Genomic DNA, 25356 nt, shown 5'->3' on the forward strand with positions numbered 1-25356 from the left:
GAACTCAGGAACACCTGAAGATGTCCGAATAAGGGACAACCACAGCTCCCAGAGTCCAAGGAACCCAGGGGAAGACGGGCCACGTGCCAGGGGCACAGGGCCCTGCAATGACCTGAGCCTGGGACAAGTCGAGACAGAACCCACTGACACTGCAGCCCGGAGACAAAAGGACGACTCTGGACATAGGAGACTTTGACACACTTTATGTATGAGCCACCAGCGCCAGCGGTGGCACCTGTATCACTTCTCTAGGAAGACTTCACGCTCAGCTCCAAATCGGCCCTGGCCAGACTCAGCGACAGATGTGACAAATGGGAGAGCTGATCCCGGTGACGACACACTCCAAGTCTCAAACCATGATGAACACCCGCCTGTCAGAGGGAAGGGTGCTGCCACCGTCACTGGCATAGGAGGAGTGGGGCCAGGCTCAGAGCCTGGGCTCAGGCGGCCGCGCCTGGGGGTCCCTCAGAGCGATGAGCCGGTCAGCCTCCCTCCAGCCGGACAGCAGAGCTCCGTGCGTGGTGGAGTAAAACATCCGATGTGTGGCTTCCCCAGCAAACAGTATCTGGAGCTGCAAAGAAGGGCCAGCGTTAGAGCAGGGTGCCAAGGTCGAGCTGCAAGCCACAGGCCCTTCGCTGGTGGCCGCAGAGCTGATGGTGAATGTGTGGCTTGCTCTTCACCTAATCTCACAGCCGGAGGTGGCCACAGAGCAAGAGCAGGTGCTGCAGTCACGGAAACCAGCAATGGTGGTAAAGGCCGCCTCAGAGAGCAAGCATTCGGGAGCTAAGCATGACCACAAGGCGGAAAACTCACGAGGTTCGGCAGACGATGTTAAGGATATGACCCCAAAACCAGAGAGACGGCAACTAGAGGGAAAGACAAGAGCATCTGCGGACCAGTCCAGAACCCACTATCCAAACAGCAGAAATACCGGAAAAGCAGAGCTGCAGAGAGACAATGAGGCCATTCAAAGGCGCCCGCTCGGATGGGAGCAGCGGGGGCCATGCGGGGGTGTGACACGGCACCACCGCCAACAGGCACAGTGCCACCCCATGAGTGCAGGAGCCAAGAGCTCGCTAAGCTTCCTAAGAGATTTGAAAGTCGGACACAAAGCTTCCAATGGCTGTGGACATCCCAACAGCTACACTGAGGATGCATTACGCCCCGAGGGTGCAGCTCTCACCAGGATTCTGTGCCCAACCCGGGGCGTTGATTGGACCGAGGAAGGTGGGCCCGCATCCTGGCCTGGAATCTGGGCCGGCCTGTGGAGCGTGGCACGAGGTGCCCCTGACTTTCGAGCTTGGTTGCAGGGGTCCATGCGGCCGGGACGCCCGTGCTGGGCAAGCGGCTCTGAGGCTGCCATGCTGAAGGAAGCGAAGCCACACAGAGCAGCCACAGCCAGGCGCACCAGCCAACGTCCCAGACGAGCTCAGCCTTCACGTCGTCCCAACCCAGGGCCAGCTATGTAAGAGAGGCAGCCTCAGACGACCCCAGCCCTGGCTCCGAGTCACCCCCAGTGGCTCAAGTCTTCCCGGCTGAGACGCCAGACACCGTGGGGCAGAAACAAGCCACCCGCAGTGCCCCTACAGAACTGGCGGCATGATCACGGGGTTGTTCCTCGGGGTGGTTTGTTGCACAGAGATCAGGACAGGCACAGCGAAGCATGAGGGTAGAGAAAAAGACATCTTCACATACGCAGCTGTCTCTCAAATTCTCCTCCCATGCACGCCTTAGTCAGGAAGCTACCAGAATAAGTGCTCCTACAAAGCCAGAGAGCAAACCAAGAGATGACGCAGACCCCAGAGTGGGAACGAGGCACAGGGAGCGCCAGGGCAGTGGTGGTGCAGGCCCAGGTGGGCGGGCACAGGTTCCAGCTGTGCCTCCAGGAGCTGAGGCTGGCAGACACCTGTGCCCGGAAGGGAGCGAGGACAGAGACCAGCGGTCCCCAACCTTAGTGGCACCAGGGCCCGGGGCTCCTGCGAGAATCTAGTGCCCAATGACCTGCGGTGGAGCGGAGGCTGCGATGCTGTGAACACAAACCCGCCCGCCGCTCGCCTCCTGCAGTGCAGCCCGGTTCCCGACAGGCCACAGACCGGTCTCGGTCCACGGCTCAGGGCCTGGGGACCTGGGATATAGGCAGCTGGCAGAACCCAGGCCGACAAGTGCACAGAAAACTAAGTCCCGCACACTTGCTCACACACTGACACGCACACCCTCACTCACAACATACACACTTGTACTCACATGTACACACTTGCTCCGACGCGTGCATATTCACACACTCGTTTCCCTTGTACATCCACTCGCTCACACACACACACTTGCATGCACTCACACACAGATTCTCATACTCACAGACACGCGCACAAGTGCTTACACGCTGACCTCTCCACATGGGCAGGAAGAGCAGCTCACCACCGCGGCTCACGTGTAGATCGCGCTCGGAGCAAACGAGAGTGTGCACACCAAGGAGCGCTGGTACCAGCCGGTACCACAAGGACCCATCGGCGTGCCGGGCGGCGGAGGGCCGGAGGGAGCAGGAGCCAGCCCGCGCGGTGAGTGGTCAGCGACAGGAGGGAGACACCACCAACACAAAAGCCCAATGCCGAGTCAATCTTTAACTACTGAATTGTTAATGTTTAAGTGTGATAGCGCCTTTTAGTTACGTATTTTAGGAGAGCACCCTTCATCTTTCAGAGATGCTCACTGAAATATCTGCAAGTCAAATGATGTCACCTGTGGAGCATGCTGGCCAACAGCAGGGCGAGGGCGAGGACAGGGACAGGCGGCTGGGGATGGGGACCCAAAGGTTCTGCCTACCCTCGTATCTGTGACGTTTTCCACAACTAAAGGTTTAATAAAGGTGGTGGCAGAACCACGTTGCTGAGAGAGGACAGTCAGCTAGGACGGTCTGGGAGGGGGCGATCGGGTGCCCCCGCCAGCCTCCTGTAGCCTGTCATTTTATGTCACTGGCTGGCACCGTGGGATTCATTAATGCCTGAAGCTACGTGTATGTATAACTCTGATGAGAATAATACATTTAAAAATTATTTTTAATCTCAAAAGGAAAATAGATTCTGGGGTCCCAGCTACATCCACCACCCCCCATGTCCCAGCAGCTCCAGGCCTGTCCAAGCACACGGACAGGTGGCACCCTACCTGGGGCTTCTCTCCGCCCACGGGGAGGGGCTGAGCCAGCAGGTCGATGTCGTCGCCAGTGCTGCCCACGGCCACGTAGCTGTAGGAGCCCCTGGTGTACGGGGCACTGTGCCAACACGACCGCAGCACGGCCCTGGGCGCCGGGAGCTGGGGGTTTCCTGAGCACAGAGATGCCACCGTTAGCTGGCACTCCCGCCACACGTCTGCAGCTAGTCTGCTCTGAAGACTGAGCTGTTTAAAATGAAAGCAACTGTCCGGGGAGAATCAAGCCACGGAGTGTGTGAGTACCTCTCCCTGTCGCGTCCACCTTGCTCACCTCAGGACACTCACAAAGCAGCGCCCGCCACCCCACAACACGGCCACCCACAAGGGCTGCGTCCCGATTCACCACGTGTGCCTCTGATGGCGTGCCCAAGCCATCGGAGCCTCAGCGTCCGCATCCGTGAAGCTCGGGCTGAGGACCGCTGCGTTTGCTTTGGTGGCAGTGTCAGAGAGAGGCAGTGCGGGGTGTTTGCAAAGCCATTTCAGCTCCGCAGAAAGAAGCACACGGACAGGTGGCCCTGCCAGAAGAAGGCGGGGCCACCCCTGGAGGTTCGCAGGGGCCAGCTCAGCGTCTCCTATGTAGATCTCAGCCAGCGGGAGACACAAGGTAGTGAGGTGGCAGCAAGCGGTCAGTACCTGTCACCCTGCGAAGCACGTGGGTCAGAGCCTGGAGCACCTCAGCGTCCGACAGCGTCTCCATGAACTCGGACTCGAGCCCAGCGATGAACCCGCAGAGGACATGGGCCGACCTGTGTGGGGACACACGAGACTGTCGAGGTCGGGCCCGGCCCCCCGCCCGTCACCTGGGTGTCTCGGCAGGGACCCGACAACCCACACACACAGTGTCCCCCGTGAGCATTCCTCGGGTCAGCGGCCCTGCGAGTGTGGGCCACAGAGTCCAGGGGGCCCGCCAGGTCAGAACTCTGCATGACACCGGACGGCGCTTCCTGCACCCCATCCGCCCACACTCGCCCCACCGTGTGGGAACAGCCCAGCCTCACTGCTGGCCTGTAGCAGGCGAGGCCATGACACACACGGGACTAGTAGTGCCCCCCCTAACACGCAGGAAAGAAGGCCAAGGTGACCTGAGAGAGCTCGGGGAAGCAGGGAGGCAGCTGGCAGCGTTAAACCCCACCTCTGGGGGCTCGCCTCTCTCATGCCCGTGTGAGCCCAGCAGGGCGGCAGGAACAGGAGGGAGCACCCTCTGCGCGGGACAGCGAGCCGCCCTGCTGACCGCCCGCCCTGTGGATCCGGTCGCAGCTGACCGGTCTCTTCTGGGAACCCTTACAAGCGACTGACAGGCCTGGAGTTCAGGCTTAAGGACATGGAGGCATTCTTGAAAATGAGCAAGTGTGTCTGTCACCAGGAAAGCAACTGCAAGTATTTACTGTGGGTGATAAAATTTAAGCTTTCAAGCAAAAATTAGAATTTTAGAAACTTTTTATCTGCCACCAACAGCTTGCTAGGCTCCCAGTACTGGGAGACTTTTCTGAGATCGGTGGTGATGTTAACAAATTTAGGTTTTGGCCATTGTGCACGAGATGTGTCAACACTTGGAATACGGCACCAACGCAGCTTTCGGGATGACTGAAAACGTGGAGGGAGATCCACTCACGGAGCCGGACACAGGCGGGTCCACGGGCCATGGCAGCCGAGCCCGCCCTGCGGCTCACCTGTGCGGAACTACCACTTCCTGAGTTCGTGCGGACCCGGGAACACCTACTACCTGGAGCCGACACGCCTGTGTGAGTCCAGGTGTCACACGCTCCGCCCAGGACGGGCCTGGCGCACAGTGGGCCTGCACTCAGCACGAGAGACAACTAAGTAGCCTTTCTCACTAAGTTCCGTTTAGAAACAGTTATTTTTCGTTAAAAATGTTATTTATACTAACATGGAACAGGTCTGGCATCATTTCAAAGAACAAGTATTTTTAAATTTCTCAGATTTAATTTCTGATGCGTATATGTATAGACAGAGCCCACACAAACACAAGCTCTTTGGGATCCGTGATAATTTCTGAGAGTATAAAAGGGAGTCCTGAGGCCACAAAGTGTCCCACGAAGACCCCCAGGGCCACCTGGGACAGTCGTCTCCACGGCATCCTGAGTGTGGTGAGCAGGCTGTGCACTGGGCCTGCAGCAGGTGGCTGGGCGCAGCCAGTGACAGGGCCACCACCCGCCTATAGGCCTGGCACGTGTCCAAACCCCTGGATGTCAGCCCTTCCCTCGGTGCAAACAAGACCCACGTGGTCCCCTCACAGGCTGGAGGCGCCCGCATATCCTGCTCTGTGGCTGGTGGGGACGGACTGCGGTGGCAGCTGTGCCTGCCCTTCCTCTCTTCCCCTGGTCCCCAACTCCGCCACACCTCAGCACGGAAGCCCAGACTGTGTCTGCCACCTGACACGGCAGGATAACTATGTCTCTTAATCTTGCAGGAGCCACCAGCGCTCCCTCCATAAACTGGGCGGTCTTATTTTCTGAGGTGGCCCAGGTCCACACGGGCAGCTGTACTTATGCTGTGTGTCCGGGCCACACATTCGGCCCTTCAGTTACGTGTCCATGATTCCACGGCTTACAGGGAATGTTTCCTTCAATTACTGTATCGAGTCTAGGTTTCGCCTCCCACCTACAGACATTTCAAGTTTCAAACTTCTTCGTAAGCTGTGAGCACTGGCTTCCCGAGAATTTTGGTAAACATTTGCTCACTGATCGATCATGCCTTCTGGCCACCAGCACGTCCTAGTCTCCGGGAAAGGCTGACAAGCTGCACGCAGTGGGCTTCTGGCTGTCCCCACAGGGGTCAGGCCCAGCGCACCTGTCCCTAGGGCTCTAGGGTGCCCTTGGGGCCTCCCCCATTAAACCCTCCAGAAGCACCACATGGCAAATGCACACGTGGCTGGATCCTCAGCCAAGCAGGCCGCCCCGCCACCCAGTTGGAGCTCCGGCCTGAGCCCCCTCAGAGGGGCAGCGTTCTTACGGGAAGGAGGGCAGGACTAGAAAGCCAATCAGCTTCCGGAACCAGGCGTCCCGCATCGCAGGGGCGGCATCCTGCAGGGGTGACGCATCCTCCCACACCACCTGGATGTGCTGGCAGCCCGGCTCCCAGAAGGGCTCCGCGAACTCCAGGAAGATTTTGTTGTTGGTCCCAAAGCCGACCTTCCTGATGGCTTCTGCCTTCTCAGTGGGCAGCGGCGGCTCGAAGAAGGTGTCCAGACGTTCCTTAAGAAAGCCTGGAATTCACCAGTGAACGTGACTTACAGCACATCTCAAAACCAGAAGCAACAGCCACAGGGCCCCACGCTGACCCGGGCACAAGAGTCAGGGAAAAAAGACCCCAACACACCTGCCTGCTGGGGACCCCACGGCCTCACTGGCCAGCACTGCCTGGAGGCCCCAGGGCCACCTGCTCAGGCAGGGACAGTTGACACTCCCTGCCCCGAATGCTCTGTAGGGACAGGGTCACACCTCTGAGCCTCTGCCATATTAAGCAATGACGCCTACATACAAGAAAATTCCGCATCTGTAAAGAACAAGTGCGAGGGGCCCTGCTCCCAGGAAGGACAGTCAAGGTCACAATAAGGCAGCAGCTGCTCACAGCAGGCGCTCGGTGAGCAGCAGGAACTGTGAATGAACGAAGCCGCTGGGGTAAAGAAAAAAAGAACACGGTGACGGAGCTGCGTGTGCCGATATGGAAACAACCACGAACAGTTTTAACCCCACCCCACCCCCAAAAAAGGAAAGGCAAACAGAGCGTCAGGGCAGAACTTTAATACTCTAGATGGTTCCATTTGTGGGAAACGCGACAGGGCTGAACGAGTCTACCAGACCCAGCCCGTCTGCCAGGACACACCAACATGGTGACACGGCCACCGTGGGTGGGGCTGGGGAGCACGGGGAGACGCTTCATCTCGCACCTGCTAGCTTTGTGAACTTGGGTGATTAAATGAATTGCCTCTGCTGACATCTGTCAAACAGGGCATGGGGCAGGTAAGTCTCCCGGCTACCTGAGGAGATGAGTACGCTGGCACAGTTTCGCCTTTCAGCAAACTGCCAGCCCCGACTCAAACTTTCCAAAGCATCAGGTCTAGGACTCAACAGACCCGCCTGCTGTCACCGAACCTGGACCCACGACCACACTCTCTCCCGGGGGCACCTCCCTCCAGAGGCCCCCCAACCTTTCCGAAAACTATGTCCAAAGGAGCAGGACAGCTGACTTGCCTTTGCTCTCTCTCTTGCTAAACCTCCAACTGCGATAAAACACAACACAGCAAGCCTACCCCACGAGGAACGAAACGGAAGTGTGAGCTAGGGCCAGGACAGAACTGGAGGCCGGGGGCGCCTGGCAGGGGCAGGGAGGAAAACCACGGAGAGCGGCTTTACCTAAAGGCACGGTGAGGACCACATGATGTGCTGGGAAGCAAGTCCCGTCTTCACACTCCACCAACACTGGGAACGTCTCCCCAGGAGACACGGCTTCCTGGAACGACCCATTCCAGTGAACGGTCTTCACAGGCTTGTTAAAAGTCATCACGTCCTGGGGCAAGGAGGCCACTATGTGGTCAGGGAGCCCTTGATAGCCCCTAGGAGACAGAGGTGTTGATGCTGTTTAGGGCGCCAGCCTGCAGGCGGGTAAGATGCTGAAATAGCCCACCGGTCCTCCAGCATCAAGGAGCTAAGGTGGGGCGTGGCTCAGCAGGAGGCGGGCACACCTGCCAGGCTGCAGCCTGTGCTTTCTGATCCCCCACAGGAATGTGGACACCCGCCTAATGGGAGGCTTAAGGAGTAAGTGGATTCGAGCTCCCAGGGGATCAAACAAGGCCTCTTCTCTCTGCTCAGCACTCCAGTTCTAAGCACTTAGTAGTCACAGAGCCTCCTCCTCCCAGGAGCCTCGGGCCACATGCCAGGCGTGACACCTGGGAGAGCCTCGCAGACAATCCTGGGAGTCTCTGGCAAGTGCCCATGGAAGGACAGGGCCCCGTCTGCCCCTCACGCAGTGCTTAGCACCTAAGGGGCTTCTCGAACGTGGAGGAAAAACAGAACAAGATGCACCTCCTTTTAATCACTTTTTCTGAAACATATCTCGTTTTTCCTAACTGAGCAAAAGTAGGGCAATAAATGACCGATCTCTCTGAAATACGGATGACAAAAGGTCCCCTTGTCCCTCCCACCCTTCCGCTGCCTCCAGCAGCTTGACCTGAGGTAGACGAAGGGGAACTGGGGTGCACGGAGGGGACGGGGCGTGTGGAGGGCTGACTGGGTGAGTGCAGCATAAGCTTACCCCGGGAATGTACAGTCCAGCCCTGGCAGCACAGTGTACTCGCCAAAAGGCGCGAGGGCCACCAGGTCCATGCTGTGGGTGCCACTCACGCAGCACTCCAGGTTGAAGAAGCTGTTCAGAATGGCCAGCTTGAGCTTTCTGGTGCCCTCATCTTCTGTCCAGCGGGCCGCGTGCTGACTGAGCTCCTTCTTGAGGTACTCCCCAACACTGGGCACTGGCGTCTCGGCCGCGTGCAGGAACTCCCGGGTCTGGTCTATGAGACTATAGAACAGGTTGGCCATCTCCGCCACCAGCTCAAGGCTCACGCTTCCCCCGGAGCTGGCATAGGACACGGAGGGCAGGCCCACATGACCCCCGGTCTCCACCAGCTGGTTCTCCGCTGACAGCTCCTTCTCCCCCAGCAGCCCGTACTTGGCAGCCAGCTGGAAGACCGGGTTGCCCTGGGAGGGTCCGTGGATCCAGTGAGCGCCTACCTCCACCACACCACCTGGGAGGGGACAGGAGATGCCACCTGGAGTTTCTCTCCCCACAGAAGTAACCCCTGAGCCCTCCTCCTGGACCACACATGCCCTTCCCAAATATGCTCTGAAAACCAGCCCCAGGGCCTGGTCAGACCTAGCTTAAGGGAACACATGACAGAGGGAGTGCTGGCCCGAACACTGGGGGGACACGCTGGGAACAGAAGGAGGCCCTGGGAGCTAGCAGCAGGCTCCAGGGAGACAGCCACAGGTTACCCCCCGCGGCAGGGGCCGGCCCTGCTAGCTAAGCGCCACTGAGTTTCGGGAGACCAATGGGCTTTGGCCAATTAAGAGGGGCGGGCGGGCATGCACTCGGGGGCCAGGCAAGGCTTCTGGGCCGGTGAAACCTGGGCGCAGGCCGAGCCCGCAGGCGGCAGAGCTCGTGCAGCACCGGTTGGGCTCCGGAGAGCGGTTCCCGGAAGAGTTCCGTGGGAGGCCGTTACCGAAGCTGCGCTCCGAGCGGATGCGGCCTCCGGCGCGGGCCGTGGCCTCCAGGACCCGCAAGTGCGGGAAGGCCGGGTGGCGACAGAGCCTCTGCGCGGCGCCCAGCCCCGCGATGCCGCCGCCCACCACCAGCACCCGCAGGCCGCAGCCGGGGGCCTCGGCGTCGCCGCCACTCGACTGCATCGCGCCGTCTCGGGCAGTCTCCGCTCGTCCCGGTACGGGGCGGACGGAAGAGACCGGAGACAGGCCTGAGAAGGAGGGCCGACAGGAGACCCGGGCAGGGGGCTTGCGGCGAGAAGTGGAGGAGGGCACGAGGCGGCGCAGAGGCGGGGCGAGGCTGGGCGCGGATGGGGCACGGGGCGGGGCGCGGATGGGGGGCCGGGGTGCGCACCCGCATTGGCTGGGCCAAGCTCCGCGGGCCGCCCTGGGCTGGGCCTGGGGCTTCCCCCGGATGTCTGGCGCACTGCCCCGGATGACAGCGGAGGACTGCGGGTTCTGCAGGCCGCTCGGGAGAGCGAGGGCGAAAGTAGAGGAATGGATGTGTGTCCCCCTTATCAACCTACGCGCAGGACACGGGCGGGGCCAGCGCCGCGGGGCTGGCGCTGCAGCCCCGGCTGCCGGTCGGTGTGGGCGAGGGTCTCCACCGAGGAACACTCGGGCCCTCCGGTCAGGCGGGTCATTCTTCCAGAGGAGACAGGGGGATGATGACCAGTTAGCAAAGGAGGTGTCTCCCTCTGGTGTCACAGATGCGGGCGAGCACCCTCGCCTTGGGACTCCACGGAGCCGGTCGGTGGTAATCGGAGGACGGTCTGATGAGTGCCCCAATGTCAGGGTGGGGTGGGAATAGATTAACGTGACCAGAGCGGGACTGCGAGGTAGCCCCCAGGCGACGGCCCTGCTCTGTGTGTAGTCACGTGTCTACATACACACAGGATGCAAAGCACCTAAAGTACAAAGTTCAAGCTAAGTGAGGTAAATGCAGAGACCCCTCTGGCCCCAGGAACCCCTCTGAGCAGAGTAGAGACGTCCAGGCTGCGGCCAGGGTGGAGACCACACAGTTACCCAGTGCCACTGTTGGGAGTGTGGAGAGAGGCTTAGGAAGCTAACTACTTCTTGGGCCTGAGAATACAGTAGCTATTTAAATCATTCGAGGTGCTGAGGACTTAGCCCTGAGTAACCGGGACAAAAGTCCCAGCTTTCTGGGACTCAGTGGGGGAGGCAGAAACTAGATGCATGAACATCTGATAGTGTTCTCCAGTGAGACGCGGGTACAAGGGCTGTGCACACTTCCACAGAATGATGTCGGGAGAGGTGCTGCCATGTGCGCAAAACAGTCTGGAAATTCCTGCAGACTATGGCCAGACCTCAGGCTGGCCGGCTCCTGACCCCTGAGCAGTCTCTGTAGCTGGTCCTATAGGCAACACACAGGTCGAGGCGTCCGTGGCATGACGGCCCACCGCTCTGAATGGCAGGAGAGGGAGGCTTGTGTGCTGCATCGTTTGTTGCCTGCCGGGCGGTGGCGCTGGGGTCCCTCCCGTTCCCCCACACCTGGACTCCCGGATCTCCCATCCCTTCCCCATCTCCTCAAGGCCTTCCCACCCCCGCTCTCCTCCCTCCACACCTCCCGCCCGCGCTCCTCCCCAGCGGGCCGCGAGAGCTCGCCGGCGACTCCGGGACGTCCCGCCAGCTTCGAGGCCCAGCAGGGAAAGCGCGCACGGCGGCCGAAGAGCAGCCAGAGCTCCCAGCGCGGCAAGTGCTGGTCCCACAAGGCGCACCTTGCACCTGCAGGCGCCCACCGACCGCTGCCTGTCCCCAGGAAGGGGCAAAAGCATAGAAATCCAGGAGGAAACGCCAGAGTCTTGGCCGCTGTGGACGCGGGGACCCAGAGGCGCTCAGAGTCAGCACCGCAGCCTCCTAGATAAAGCGCTGGGCCTAGGACCAGCACTCCAAAAAGGTGACGCCTTCGCCCCTGGCCTCCTTGCTCAGCATGACAGCCGGCAACTAAGGAGAACCGGCGCTGGGGAGTCCGTTGCGACTGCTGACGAGTGCAGCCACCCCGGGCCCAGTGTCACCTGTCTAGAGGAGGGGCAGCCTCCATGGGGGGGGGCTTCTATTTCCCCCACACTGTGCTGCCCAAAGCAGTCTCTGGCTCAGAGGGTCCCCCCTCCAAGACTCCCCTACACGCCTGGGTGTTGGAAGTCAATCGTTGGCGCCGCTTCCCTGAGCCCTCACAGTGGTGTAGCCCATGACACAGAGCCTCTTGTAGTGGAGGTTGTTGCTGACGTTTCTTTGTGTGTGAAAGTATTGCACTCAGCCTTGAAAGGAAGTTTCATTGAATAGTAAATTTTGGTTCGAATTTTATTTACTTGCTTTTCATTTGTAGGTGATCTTTCATCTCACCCTGGCATTGGCAGAACCTGGGCAAGAATACAAAGGGGGGGGGCGCTGATGATACATATGTAAACATTTGAAAATTACAAATCGAAACAAAATTTTCCAGTTAAAATTTAAATTTTATTTTCATAAAAACTATAGTATTCAATATTAACTAGTTGCCAATATAAAGAACCAGTATTGTGCTTCATGCCTGTTACATTTAGACCTATAAACACATTCATCAGTGATATGAATTGTTTAACGTCCCACAATGTTCCTCTGTGGCCCTGTGCAGCTGCTGTGAATAAGGCACTACTTCATGAGGACTCTGGCCCCTGAGCTGGTCCAGGAAGAAAAACAAAGGGAAGATGGCCACCCCTAGGAAACAATGCTCAGTAATGATGAAGTCAGCTACGTTATGGCTCTGAAAAGTCTTGATAATCTGTCTTCTCCTTTTCTAAGCACTTCTGCCTCTCAACTCCTTCCCGCACTGCAAAGCAGTGTTTATCTGAGTCCTTGCTGCTGCGACCCACAACAGTTTGGGCAGAGGACGAGTGTAAGAGAGGGGAGGTGTCTCCCTGATTCGTGAACCGACCCGAGAGCCGTCGCAGGGTCACAGGCTGTGCCCCGCCAGCACTGAGCAAGCTCCAGAGACTAGCCGTTCGCCAATGTCTGCATTTGTGTCCCGCTCAGAGTTCGGGCCTCCAGGAATCCAGAAGTCACCCAAGAAGTGAGGGAATGTGTCTGACCCCCAGACGCCTGAAAAAATGGTGGGACAAGGGCCAAAGGCTAAAAGCGAGGCAAAGCTAACCCCCACCACTGGTCAAGGAAGGAGGCGACGCGGGATGGGTGGACAGCGAGGAGCGGCCAGAGGCCCCGGGCTCCTCTTGGGGGACTCTCAGGCCACGCCGGGCATCACGGGCCCGGGTGCTGCCTGGGTCGCAGAGGGTCCCCGTGGGCGGGTGGCCCCCGCCGGGTCTGCGCCCAGACGTCTCGGGGGATCCCTGCTACCGCTCGGGGTCAGAACACCACCAGCGCGGGTGAAGGGGGCGGGGCTCGCAAGAGGGACGAGCGCGCCGCCCACGGCGGACGCTGCGGACCCCCCGCCACCGCTCAGCCTCGTCCCCATCCCCGCCCCTGCACCGCCCCCGCCCGCCCCGCCCCTGCGCCGCTTCCGTCCCGTGGAGTTGGACCGCGCGCGGCGATCTCGCCGCGTCCCCATACGCAACGACCCGGTCTCGCGATGCCGGCGGGTGGGCGGGGCGGGCCCTGATTGGCGCGGCCGGGGGCGGTCCCGGGGCGGGCGGCGGGGTGTGGGTCGTGTCCGGGGCGGTGGGTTTGTCGCAGCGCCCGCGGTGTTCGGAGCGCCATGGCTGCCCTGCGCGCGTTTTTTCCCTGCGTCCGCGGCCTGCTGCGCCCCCGGCCCGGCTGCGCGGCGCTGCGCCCGTTCGCCTCAGGTGAGTGCGGCGCCCAGGGGCGTGGGCCCCGGGCGGGAGCCCCGCCCGCCGCTGCAGTGTCCCCTCAGCGGGGCACTGAGTGCTAGGACTTGCCGTTCGGTGTCTCTTGTTGCGATTCCACTGGGTTCACGGGGCTAAGCGGACTGACAGGCCTCTGGAGTTGGAGTCGCTCGTCATGTCCTGCTGCGCTTCCTGTCCAGGCCTGCCCGTGTCCACTGCTTCTCCCTCGGCCAGCCGCCGCGCCGCCTCTGCTCGCCTGCAGCCTCAGCGCTCCGGTGTCCGGAGGGAGCCGGCCACGTGGCGGAGCTGCGGGGCCTCCTCCTTCACCGTATATCGGGTTAACTACCAAAACACAGACCAAGTCGTGCTGGGTTTACCCTAAGTCCTCTTTGACCCTCCCCTTCTGCATGCTGGCCTGTGATCAGCAATCATTTCTTGGTCTATGTGACAGGCATGTGGCTACTGGACACCTTATATGTGTTATTTCAGTTTCTCCCTGACAAGCCCACGGGACAGGTGATGGAACCCTGTCTTCCCGTTCCAGAAAGCAGGCGCTCCAGCGTGCAGAGAGACTCTGTCTTCTTGGACTAACCCTCTTCCTCTCCAGGTCATTACTGACCCCCCAGTCTGAGCCGGCTGCCCTTCTGGGGTGTTCAAGTCACCCTTTGCCTGGTTGTGCCACCCACCAGCCTGTCCAGCCAGGCTGTCCTGTTCTCAGTTCCCCTCACCTCGATGGCATTGATTGGAGAATGGATTTCCCCATCCCCTGATTCTGCAGAATCACAGGCCACCTGGTGCGTGCTCCGGGAAGCGCTGCCCCCGGTATTCAGGAGCAGGAAGGCTGCTGTGGGCTGCTGTTCATTGCTGGGTTGTTTTTATTTAACTTAAGGAAATGTTCAAACATCTGCGAAGACAGTGAGACAGATGCCACCCATGTGGCTGAGAGCTGCGTGCTGCTGCCACCAAGGATTGGGCAGGAGTCTGTCGGGGTCACTCTGTCCACTGATGGGTGTATAGCCCTCAGTTCGATGCCTGCATGAATGAAAGACCCTTTTCCCTGCTTGCCCCAGGTGCCGAGTTCAAGTACATCATTACAGAAAAGAAAGGGAAGGCCCACAACGTGGGGCTGATCCAGCTGAACCGCCCCAAGGCGCTCAACGCACTCTGCACTGACCTGGTCACCGAGCTCAACGAGGCACTACGGGCCTTCGACGATGACCCGGCCGTGGGGGCCATCGTCCTCACGGGTGGGGAGAAGGTGTTTGCAGGTGGGCAGCGTGGGGGCAGGTCACGGGCTGTGCGAGGGGCGGTCTGACCGTGGCCATGCCCATGGTCCATGGTGTCGCACACACACGTACATCTCCGAGGTAGGGTAATAAAAGCCAGTACAACTTGGGGTCACATACACATAAAGTGGGGATGGGCTAGGGAACTGCTGGGACGAACTGCTTTGTATGTGTCACACTAGGTGTGCTCTGCCAGCCAGATAAGTTTATTCAAAGGGATTCAGGTCCTCAACCATCAGGTATTGTGTGTTGAGGGCTCAAAGAACTAAGGAATAAGCCCAGTCTCCTCTGAGTCCCCCTCAAGTCTGTTTCCTGTCCCGTAGTCCCTCTGCATCCCCTCCTTGGACACGTGTCACAGTGTATTGCCACTGTCCCTGCTGTCCAGCTGTGTGTCCACATGGCCATCGACACATAGGCCAGGCCCCACGCTGGCACTCCCAACATCCCAGTGCCTGCACACAGTGCATACTCAGGGTTTGGGGGTCCCAGCCACAGCGGGGTATCTGTGCCCTGGTAACTGGGACTCTCTCGTGCCAGCTGGAGCCGATATCAAGGAGCTGCAGAGCCTAACGTTCCAGGACTGCTATTCCACCAGGTTCCTGAGCTTCTGGGACCACCTCTCACAGGTCAAGAAGCCCGTCATAGCTGCCGTCAATGGTTATGCTGTGAGTGTCAGCCTGCGCCGCCCTCTTGCTCAGTTCTTTACAGAATTGTGCTTGTGCGTGTGACATGGGACTGATTCTTGTTTTGAAAAGGCCTAAGCCAAGTTCCCCAGACAGCCGGCCTTCCCACTCAGTGCCGTTAGACAGCCAGGGACTGTGAGGAGAGGAGCCGTTTCAGCACCTGCTTTCGTCAGTGGACCCCTGGCCCCTGGGACTCCCCAGAGTGTTTTTCCCCTCTCCAATGTCCAGGACGCACGTGTTGGCTTTTCTGTGCAGTGGTAGCGACTTTCTGACCAGCGCTGCACCTGTACAGTAACCTCTTCCACTGTCGTCGAAAGCTCTGAGTCTCCTCTGTGGGGCCTCGGGGTCTCTTGTGGGCATGTGGACTATTTGGAGGTGTTGGGCTGGCGGAAGCCTGTAGAGAAGTGATGAGGGTGTGTCGGTTGTGATTATTTAATAAAGTTCCCTTGGGGTCAGCAAATAAAGCTGATTGGAGCCCGGAGGTCCGCTTGCGCCTTGCAGCTGCCTTTGAGCCTCCACAGCAGAGCCCGTGGGACACAAAGCTGAACACGTTTGCCGTCTGGCCCTTTACAGAAAGACTTGAGCGGTATCAACCATTCGTGGGTCATTCATGGGGACACTTAACTAACTTTGTGCCTCTGTATTAATCTTTCCCCCGGACTGTGTTTAATTTTAATAGAAAATTTAAATAAGCAAATAGAGTGATCTGTCTGTGTTCCCCTGGTGACACCTCATGTTGTTTTACAGTTTGGTGGTGGCTGTGAACTTGCTATGATGTGCGACATCATCTATGCTGGAGAGAAAGCCCAGTTTGCGCAGCCAGAAATCCTGCTAGGGACAATCCCAGGTAAAGGGCCACCTTTAGCACAGTCTTCAGGTCTCTCCCCAGAGTCTGTCCACGTCTTGGACACTTTCCCAAGGCTAGACAGAGCGTGCTGGCATCAGAGGAAGGACGTGTCTGGGCCCATTGCTTCCTCTGCTGCCCAGCCCGCTTAGTGTAAGTGGACACAGTCACACTCAGAGTGGCCCGGGGCCACGGAGCTGTACTGGCGCCTCGGGTGATGGCCAGATCGTGTGTCAAATGCTGCCGGGAAGGGCTGACCGCACAATGGCTTAGGATCCTTGTACGTCAGAAGCTCAAAACAGAGAACATGGTAACCAAGGGCCAGCACTGAGAGCTCATGCCCAGAGATGACACATGTCACATCTGCTGGTGTTTCAGTGGCCAGAGCAAGTCCCATGGCCTCACCGAAGTTCAACAGAGCAGGAAATCAGATCCCCACATGGAGGTCAACGGGAAGGATGGGCAAACAGTGCAGACCCGCGCCTCTGCCCCCTGGGGCCCACCCGATGAGGGCTCCAGACTCTTGTCTGCCCTGGTGCGTGTGGAGCCTGGAGCCCAGGCTCCTGAGCCACTGGGCGGGCAGCAGGCCATGTCGAATTATCTGCGGGCCTTGGAGGATCTACATGAACTCCGCTGACCACTGGGCTCTTCCAATCCCAACACCCTAGGTCTCCGCTTCACTGAGGCAGTGCCTGAGTCTGCTGGACTGTGGGAGTCTCCATCAGATGGCCTCCTTGGCTCACCCTGGCACCCACGGTTCAGTGTGAGGCACATGTCCGGACAGGCGGTGCTCTCTCCAGCTGGCGGGAGGGTGTGCAGACATGTCGCGGAGCTTACTGGGGCCAGACAGCCAGAGTGCTGGGAGAGAAGGGCATATCCAGAGTGGCCCCGACCCTGCGGGGAGCAGCTGGGTCTGAGGCCGGGAGCTGCAGGCTCCGTGCATCTGTCCAGGGTCTGACTCCAGCACGACAGGTGCTGATGCAGGGGGCCGCGGTGCCGGGGTGGGCCCGGACATGGGCCGGATCCACCCCCCGGCCTGGTTTCTCAGGTGTCCCGCTTCCCCACCTACGGCCGCCACCTCACTTCTGCACACCCGCCCCGCCCGAGAGACCCGTCTTCAGCTCCTCAGCTTGTCGGCCCCGCGTCTGCGGTATCTTGGCTACAACCAGCCACGGAGCCAGCTGTGACCAGCAGCCCTCTGCCCCTGCAGGTGTAGGGGGCACCCAGAGGCTGACCCGCGCCGTCGGAAAGTCTCTGGCCATGGAGATGGTTCTCACTGGTGACCGGATCTCAGCCCAGGATGCCAAGCAAGCAGGTACAGGCTGAGGTCGCTCCATGGAGTTGCCCCGTGGGGAGTGGAGGGGGAGAGTGATCAGCACAGTGCTTTCAGGTGTCCCAAGAACGCAGGGGACCGCTGCCTCTTTTATTTGACCTGTCATATGTATAGAAGAGGAGCTGAAACACGCAAAGGCTAAGAAGATTCTAAACCATCGAATCTCCCAAAGCTCAACCAGGCAACGGGGGATCCCCGAGCCCCTCTGCAGACACAGCCTCTCCCTGCCCCTCAGCGGCCGGCACCTGTCAGAGTTGGCCAGCCCTGGGGACAGTGCAGACGGTCGCCTCTGTGGCCACAGCCCCTCGTTGATGCCGCAGCGCCTCTGCTGGCAGAGCATCGCCATTGCGCAGAGCGCAACATTAACCAGTGCCGTTTCGACGCGTCATTCACCTTTTTGTGTTTTAGGTCTTGTAAGCAAAATTTTTCCTGTTGAGACGCTGCTTGAAGAGGCCATCCAGTGTGCAGAAAAAATTGCCAGCAATTCTAAACTTATAGCAGCGATGGCTAAAGAGGCGGTGAATGCAGGTGAGGCCCTCACGGGAGGGTGGCCGAGGGGCCGCTGGGCGAGGGGAGCTCTGCACGCCGCCCTTCGTAACGGCGGGGCTCCTTTTCCAGCTTTTGAAATGACGCTGACAGAGGGAAATAAGTTGGAGAAGAAACTCTTTTACTCCACCTTTGCTACGGTGAGTGGACGACATTCATTCCCATAAGGTCACATGCTCCCGCCGAGACGTTGCCAGGACGTCCTTGTGACTTTTAACACCGTTCCCCTTTGCTCAGTAGCTGGGTCAGGTGTGTCCATCAGTGAGCATCGGTCTTTGTGACTGAGTCCAGGGTGTGGAAGCTCGAAAGGACAGAAACAGTGATTTCCCGTTACAAAAGGGCTTCCGAGTTGCACCCCTAAATGCAGACCATTTTCCTGTAATTTTCCTGTGTCGTCCCGGTTACTCAGGATGGGGTCCGAGTGTATTCTCATGCTGTGATCTGAAGCTTCAGAGCAGTGTTTGCTAGGATCCTGCCAGTAACTTAAAGGAAACCCTTTCTCTAATAGTCATTAAAATTCATCTCTTCAGTTATCAGTCAGTCACATCTAGGTGTTTTGTAAAAGGAAGATGAAAGTGGCTTTGGCTCTTGAAGTGATGATGTGTGTGCGCGTGTGTGCCTGTGTGTCCGCACGTGTGTGCGTGTGTGCACACCCACGGGAGGATGCAGAAGTTCAGCCTGGATCCCAACCTCGTGACCCTCGGGGTGCTCCTGAGTGCGGGTGGTTTGGCGCACGACCCAGTTGCCACACAGGGTCCAGGTACTGAAGGACCATCACGTGGGGTGCGGGCCACCAATACCCATTTCCAGGCCTGCCCTGCTTGGTGGGGCCGTTCAGAGGCCCCTCCCCGCCTGGCCCAACAGGGGACAGGAACGGCCAGCTCTGCTCTCCCTTCCCACAGGAGGACCAGAAGGAAGGGATGGCAGCGTTTGTGGAGAAGAGGAAGGCCAGCTTCAAAGACCAGTAAGAGCTGCCGCCTCTGCCTCAAGCCTCCGCTGACGGAAGTGCGGTCTGCCGGCTTCGGAAGCCAATAAAGCCCTGTTTTAAAGGCGGTAGATGTGCCTGCGGTTTCTCTCGCGGCGCAGGGCTGGGCCTGGCCCGTGCGCAAGGTCGTGAGACGCGCCGTGGCGAGTGTGTTCTGACCTTAATCAGCTCGTGAGCCTTCGCTGTGTACAGGTTTGCACTCGATTTCAGGACTGGGATGTTTCGATGCCAAACTGTCACTTTGCCCACGTTCGACGGAAGCGAACCCCCTGGGTGGTTCTGTGTGGCTTAGAGCTGGCGAATGTGACCACTCAGGTGGCGTTGCTAGTGGGCGCTTGAAAGAGATACTCGTCGCCGAGCGACAGACTTCAGCCACGCTGTACCTCTGAGTCATCTCTAGACTCGAACGTCTTCTCACTTTTTTCAGCTTTTGTTTTGTCACTGTAAGTGACACCGTGAAACAGAACAGAAGTCCTTAAAGTAAGTCGCCCCTGCCACGCTCCTAGGTACATAGCTTCGGAGAGATTTTCTGTGCCCACGCGTGCGCACACGCACGGGAAAGTAGTTGTTTTCTTCTTATGAAACGGTGCTCCAGGTCACTGGTCTGCAGAGTGCACTGTTCTCTTTCTACATCTGTCACCCCGTGCACCTTCTCTTGTTTGACTCTTTATGGTGGTAAAATATCTATAACATAAAATTTACCTTTTTTAAATGTGCAGTTCAGTGACATTAAGTGTAGTCACAGAGTCCTGCAACTGGCACCACCATGCACCTCCGGTGGCTTCACCGTCCCAGACCGAGGCTCAACATTAGCTGCCCGTCCCCCCACCCCAGCCCTGGTGTCCTCTGTCTCTGTGAACGTGTAACGTTTTCAGGGTCCGTCAAGGCCGTAGTGCGTAACGGCCTGTGGCTGGGTGCTGCCCCCCTGGCATTCTCCACTGCCCTAAGCACAAGGCCGGTGCTGTCACATGTACCTCGAGCCGCTGTGTGTTTGGGCTGCAGCAAGGCCTGTGGTCAGAGCTGTGAAGGGGAACGCGTCCCCACACATGGGTGCACGTCTGTCGGATGGAGCAGACATCTTTCTGCAGGGACACACGGGGGCCGCCCGCTGCCCCAGCCACAGGAGGTGGAAGCTCCAGGACTGGTGTCAAAACTGCTGCTCCCGGTCCCCCGGCCGTTTACCCAGGCGCATGTCCCCTGACCCGGCTCAGAAAGGCACCAGTGCGGCAGGAAGTGTTCCGGGTGATGACACAGGGCTGTCGCACTTAGTGCCGTTTGCTGGGTGAGACAGATCGTAGGCAACAAGGTCCCTCTGGTGGCTTCAGACTCCAGGAGGGCCGGCCACACCCCCTGGTGGCTGTGTAGTGTCAGGTACCCCACAGGACGCTGGGTGACAGAGTGACTGTAGTTACAGGAAACCAGTTCTGCCCCCCTGGACATCTACCACTTAATCCTCATGTGACAGCCCAGCTCTGAACCCTCCACTGTTGAGATTCTCCAGCAAACGTCCAGGGTCCCCACAGGCGGGGGGCACTTACTATCCCAGGTCAGGCCTCCTCGGGCCTTCCAAGGCCAGGCACCCGGAGGCCCCACTGGCTGTGCGCACGCAGCAAAGCGGCTGCTGATGGACAGGTGGGCCCGGGTGAGGTGGGCCCCTGCTGGTGGCCACCTGCCCCACTGGTCTTGCTCCATGGCGAACCCACCTGTCAGGAGCAATGGGTGCCACTTACAGACTCAGGGCGGAGCTGTGCCAAAGCAGGGTCCCCACAGAGCATGCGCCCGGCCTGTCCCACGAGCTGAGCCTCAGCCCGCCCCAGAAAGCCCACCATGCCAGCAGCTCAGTGAAGACCCGAGAGCGTTCGCTACAGGTGTCTCCTCCACCTTGTCCTGCAGCTAGGTGCAGCAGGTAGTCTGACAACCGGAACATGTCTGAGGTTCCTTCTATGTGTGTGGCCTGCAGTATGTGCCTCCCACCCAGGACCGGGGCTAAACACCCCGCATAGCCCACCTGTGTTCGTGGGAGAATTGGAGCCACCTCCTGCGGAGCTGCGGCTATCGGGCACCCTGGATGTGTGCCCCTGTGCCTCAGGTGCCTTCACAGCAAGGTGAGGAACTGGTTCCACAGTCCCCGCCAGGCCTGGCCTGGAGGTGCCGAGCTTGGAGCAGGCTCCAGAGGGAGAAGGAGTTTAGGAAGGAGGCGGGGTGTCTGCTAAGTGATTGCCTCCTCCCCCCGTGCCCACCAGCACTGAGAGTGGACACTGGGCCCTGATGCAGCGCCCTTGAGACTGAAGGAAGGCATGGTGACATTTTTTCAGACCAGCCTGTGGACTTTACTGTTTGACCCATGCCTCTTACAGAGGTGGGACAAGGGGAACTGGATTCGGGCCAAGCGCTCAGATCCAGCTCGCCCTGCATTGGTCAGCTACCGCTGCATAACCGACCCCTCCACTTAGCAGCTTAATGCAGCTCTTCCTCGCAGTTTGTGCGGGCCACAGACAGGCCACGGTGGATCTCAGCTGGAAGCACCTGAGCCGTCATCTGTCCGGTGGTTAGTGCTGCGTCAGCGGGGTCTCGCTGGGGCCACGGGCTGAAATGTTCATGACTTGGCTCTCCATGCACCTGGGGCTCCCTGCTGGTACCGCCTGGGGCCCCAGTACTGTGTCCTGAGAGAATCTGGGAGCCATACCCCTTTCATGACCTGACTGCAGATGCCAGGCAGCACCATTTCCAGCATATTCTGTTGGTGGGGGCAGTGACAACGGTCCACTTAGTTCAGGGGAGGGGGACGGACCCCCACCTCAGCACTGTGGGGTGGCAGATATGATGGTGCCCTAATTTCTGGACATCGCAATTAGCTAAACACCCCAACTAAGATCAGGCCCAAGAACCTGTGCTCGGACACGGCCCTGGACACGGTGGGGGCATCGACTGCTGGTGGGCAGGGAGTGGGAGGTGGTGGCATCCTGAACAGGGAGAGCTGGTTGGTGGTCCCAGCACTGAAGGGGTGAACAGGAAGCCCAGACTCCAGGTCTCAGAGGAGCTCCTGGTCAAGGGAATCATCCTGGGCCCTTCTGGGGACAAAGTGGTGGCCCGTGTTCCCCTCCTGGTGGGTAGGTGTGAGGGGTCACCACTCCGCCTGCATGCTGCAGAGCGAAGGGGGCGGGCAGGGCTGGCCCAGTGCTGGGAGAGTGACAGGTGCCGCGGTCAGGGCGAGGAGGTGCCAGTGTGACCTTAATATGTGACACCAGGAGGGAAGCAGATGCCAGCTGCCCTTGGTCTGTCCTAGGCCCAAGTCTGTCCTTGCTGGCTAGCTCAGCAAGGCCCTCTGTGAAAGGTGCGGCTGGGCCAGGCCGCCAGGTGGCGCTGCCGGCGGACGGGTGGGAGAGGGGCGGAGTCTGTGGCCGGCGGCTCCTGGAGCCCGAGCTCCAGCTGCTGCCCCTGGACACCTGTGCCAAGCGCGCGGTGAGGGCCACTTCGTCACACGGCGCGTCGCTGGGCCTCCGTTTCCCCTTTCCCAGACCTCAGAGGACTCACCTGCTTTGGGCCGCGGGAGGACATGTGTCCTCAGAGGGCTGTGACCCTGATGGGAGGAGCCCTGAACCATCGCCCAGCAAGGGGGGCTTCTGGGTGGGAGGGCCGCAGGGCTGACCCCTCAGTCCCCAGGCTGCTGTCATGGATCTGGTGCCCAGTGACAGGGGGAAGGGTGTCCAGATCCCGGTATGGAGGCACTACCAGTCCACCCCCCGGGAGGCCGGCTGCTTGGTGAGCTGCGTCCCCACCGAGAAGCCTGAAATGGGCAAAGGACAGGGGCCCAGACACCAGCTGTGTGAGCGCCCACTCACTCTGAGTCCAAGAGTGGCCTGGGGTGTGACCGCCTTCCGCCTCGCCTCCCTCTTTCTCCCAGGAGCCTGGCCTGTCTGCCCCGGGACCTCACACACCCCAGCCTGTCCAAGCTGAGCCAGGGGAGTAGGGTGCCCCGGGCCCCATCCCATGGTCAGAGGCCTGACCTAAATCTCTGTCACCTTCCACCCCACCCTCACACTGAGGGGACAAGCCTGTCCTGGGACCACCCACGCCCTGAGAGGGACATCTGGGGCTCCCACCCTGGACGGCAGCCCCCCATGCATCTCCTGGGACAGTTCAGAGGGCTCTGGGGCTCCAGGCAGGCACCTCACCCACCACAGTCAGTCCTTGCCGGTAGGAGGCAGAGCATCCTTGGGACCCGGCTGGGAGAACCAGAAAGCTAGAGCTCAAAGAGGCCACGTCCCTGATGCCCTGTCACCTGCTGGGCCCTGACGGATTCTGGGCAGGGTAGGTCCCTCCACCAGCACATTTGCCTTCCAGAGGCCCTCGGTGAAGGTTGAGAGGTTTGAGTTTTGTGAGTGTGCCAAGAAGGCTTTTGCGGTTGAAGCAGCTGGGTAAGCTCCAGCTGGGTGTCATGGGTCTGGGCAAGCATGGGGCCCTCCCTCTCCCCACTGCAGAGAGCCCCACCCTCCACTCAGCCCTGCCCCAGTGAGACCAGGTATCCCATGATGTGTGGGAGGGCTAAGGGACTGGCCTGGGGGTGGCCCCGGATCTGCCCAGTGGGTGCGATGAAGCTGGATGGGTTGGTGGCAGAGCAGGATCTGGGCGCCCCAGCCCAGCTTGCTGCTCCGCTCAGCTCTTTGTGCAGGGAGATGGCCCTCTGTGGAAACCTCATCCTCAAGAAGGGGGTGCAGGGCCCTGAAGCCCTGTCATAGGCCTGCAAGGACCCCCACCTGGCACACCCAGGCCTGGGCTGCTGGGTCCCGGGGGGCCTGATGGGCTAGGATCCCCCCAGCCTGTGTAAGTGTGGCGTGAAGTGTGGTGACTCATCACGGTTCAGTCCAAAGCGTTAAACAGCAGCGCCCTTCCCACCAACCAAGGCTGTGTGCACCGAGCACAGGGAGGCCGCCAGCTTCCGGGTGGGTAGCCCCACCGCCCTGGATGGAGCCTCAGGTGGGGAGCGGGGCCTCCACCTCCCAGGAGTTTTGGGACCCCTGACTCGTTGAGTCTCTGGGTTTGGGACAAGCTCACACAGGTACACACCCTCATGTGGAGGGACCCACTGAGGGCCTAGGCTGCAACCTGGGGGCTTGGGCTCGGGGATGGTGACCCAGCACTGCAGGAGGCCTGGAGGTAGGTGCAGTGGCCACCCAGGGCACCCTGAGCAGGTAGGGGCTTCTGAGTCAGCCCCTGGGCTGCAGACACCGAGGTGGCCCTGGAAGAGGGGACCAGGGCCTTCTTTTAGTCCCAAAGGCAGGAGGGCAGGTGGCAGGGGTGGTCTGGAGGCTATGGGAGGGACCGTGTGTCGGGGTGCAGGTGAGATGGGGGTGGGGTGCTGCTTGGCCCCAGCCTGTGTCCCCTCACCCCATTGCTTAGGTGCCTCCTGAACACTCACAAGCCTGAGCTGTCCTGGGAGATGGCGGGGGGTGAGGAAGAGGGGACATGCATGCCCAGGTGGAGGCTAAAACGGCTTCTGGTACACTAGGACTGGGTCTCGGGGCCGAAGCAACTCCTGCCAGCCGCTGTCCCAGACCCTAGGTCTCTCCCCAAGGGCCCTCTCCCTGCCTCTCCAGGCCGTCCTACAGCCACGCAGGTTGGGGACTGGAGTGACTGGGCTCCCGCGTGGAGGCTGGTGTCCCAGGTGTCTCAGAGACCCTGGGACCAGCAAGCCCACTGGGCTCAGCATCAGGGGGGACCCTGTTCTGGGCCCATCGCTGCCAGCCCCGCACCCACGGCCATTTCTAACCACAGAAGGGCCTGTCTTTAGACAGCTTTATCGAAAGGTTTAACTGGCACCTGATAAACTACACATGTTTGAAGTGTACAATTAAATACGTTTGGATAGTCTGTACTTGAGAGCCATCCAGCACGTCCACCAACCCATGTCTGTCCCCTCTCGTCCCCACCATCTGACAAGCGGTTTGCACTTTCTGGGTGGTGTGTGCTCCCCCCAACAGCATGGCAGTTGGGGGATGTGTGTGTGTTGCTGTGACCATGACTTTGTGTTGCTGAGGAGGACTTTCCATCCTGCAGACACACACAGTGTCCCATCCATCCGCCTGGTGGATGCTGCATGGTGTCTGGTCATGACTGCTACTGATAAGCTTGCTGTGACCATGACCGCTTGTCTACCTGTCCCCCTGAGCACCTGTCCACTATCCACCTGTGCCCCTGTAGTTTCATTTCTCTGCAGACTGGTCCCAACCTCTGCCCTTGCCCATGGCCCTGGCCCCATTTCAGCAAGCGAGGAGGCAGCCTGGGGGAGCAGAGGTTCTGGGCAGAGTAGAGGGCGAGGGTCAGCCCGGTGTTACCCTGAGCATTCTCCACGTATGAGGCAAACCCAAGGACTCAGGGGGACGTGGCCTCCCTTCCATCAGATGAA

At 59.7% G+C, this 25356-nt stretch overlaps 3 protein-coding genes across 7 annotated transcripts; 2 read left to right on the forward strand and 1 right to left on the reverse strand.

Annotated features, from left to right (window-relative positions):
* Positions 1-183: 183 nt before the first annotated feature.
* On the reverse strand, positions 184-9788 carry PAOX (polyamine oxidase). 5 transcript variants are annotated; one of them, XM_039835939.1, is made up of 9 exons: positions 9440-9788; positions 8479-8965; positions 7581-7780; positions 6178-6430; positions 3838-3950; positions 3160-3317; positions 1184-1461; positions 681-866; positions 184-571 (listed from the first exon to the last, which is right to left on the reverse strand). In XM_039835939.1, exons 1-9 carry the CDS (start codon positions 9621-9623, stop codon positions 466-468), a joined length of 1965 nt encoding a protein of 654 aa, XP_039691873.1. In that variant the 5' UTR covers positions 9624-9788; the 3' UTR covers positions 184-465. The 5 variants fall into 5 exon arrangements, with proteins under 5 accessions (XP_039691873.1, XP_039691874.1, XP_039691875.1 ...); XM_039835940.1 differs by lacking the exons at positions 681-866; positions 1184-1461 and having other exon boundaries at positions 3160-3390; positions 9440-9784; XM_039835941.1 differs by lacking the exons at positions 681-866; positions 1184-1461 and having other exon boundaries at positions 9440-9782.
* A 3329-nt stretch (positions 9789-13117) lies between these two features.
* On the forward strand, positions 13118-19021 carry ECHS1 (enoyl-CoA hydratase, short chain 1). The gene is made up of 8 exons (XM_039835949.1): positions 13118-13273; positions 14344-14541; positions 15097-15224; positions 15990-16089; positions 17297-17401; positions 17828-17947; positions 18038-18105; positions 18868-19021. The coding sequence occupies exons 1-8, from the start codon at positions 13186-13188 to the stop codon at positions 18931-18933; spliced, it is 873 nt and encodes a 290-aa protein (XP_039691883.1). The 5' UTR covers positions 13118-13185; the 3' UTR covers positions 18934-19021.
* Positions 19022-20665: 1644 nt separating this feature from the next.
* On the forward strand, positions 20666-23689 carry FUOM (fucose mutarotase). The gene is made up of 8 exons (XM_039835919.1): positions 20666-20807; positions 20911-21055; positions 21310-21367; positions 21922-22060; positions 22159-22412; positions 22614-22902; positions 23266-23368; positions 23623-23689. The coding sequence occupies exons 1-8, from the start codon at positions 20666-20668 to the stop codon at positions 23687-23689; spliced, it is 1197 nt and encodes a 398-aa protein (XP_039691853.1).
* Positions 23690-25356: the final 1667 nt, after the last annotated feature.

Source organism: Pteropus medius, unplaced genomic scaffold, assembly GCF_902729225.1.
Source record: "Pteropus medius unplaced genomic scaffold, Ma_sr-lr_union100, whole genome shotgun sequence".
In the NCBI taxonomy this organism is placed as follows: Eukaryota; Metazoa; Chordata; class Mammalia; order Chiroptera; family Pteropodidae; genus Pteropus; species Pteropus medius.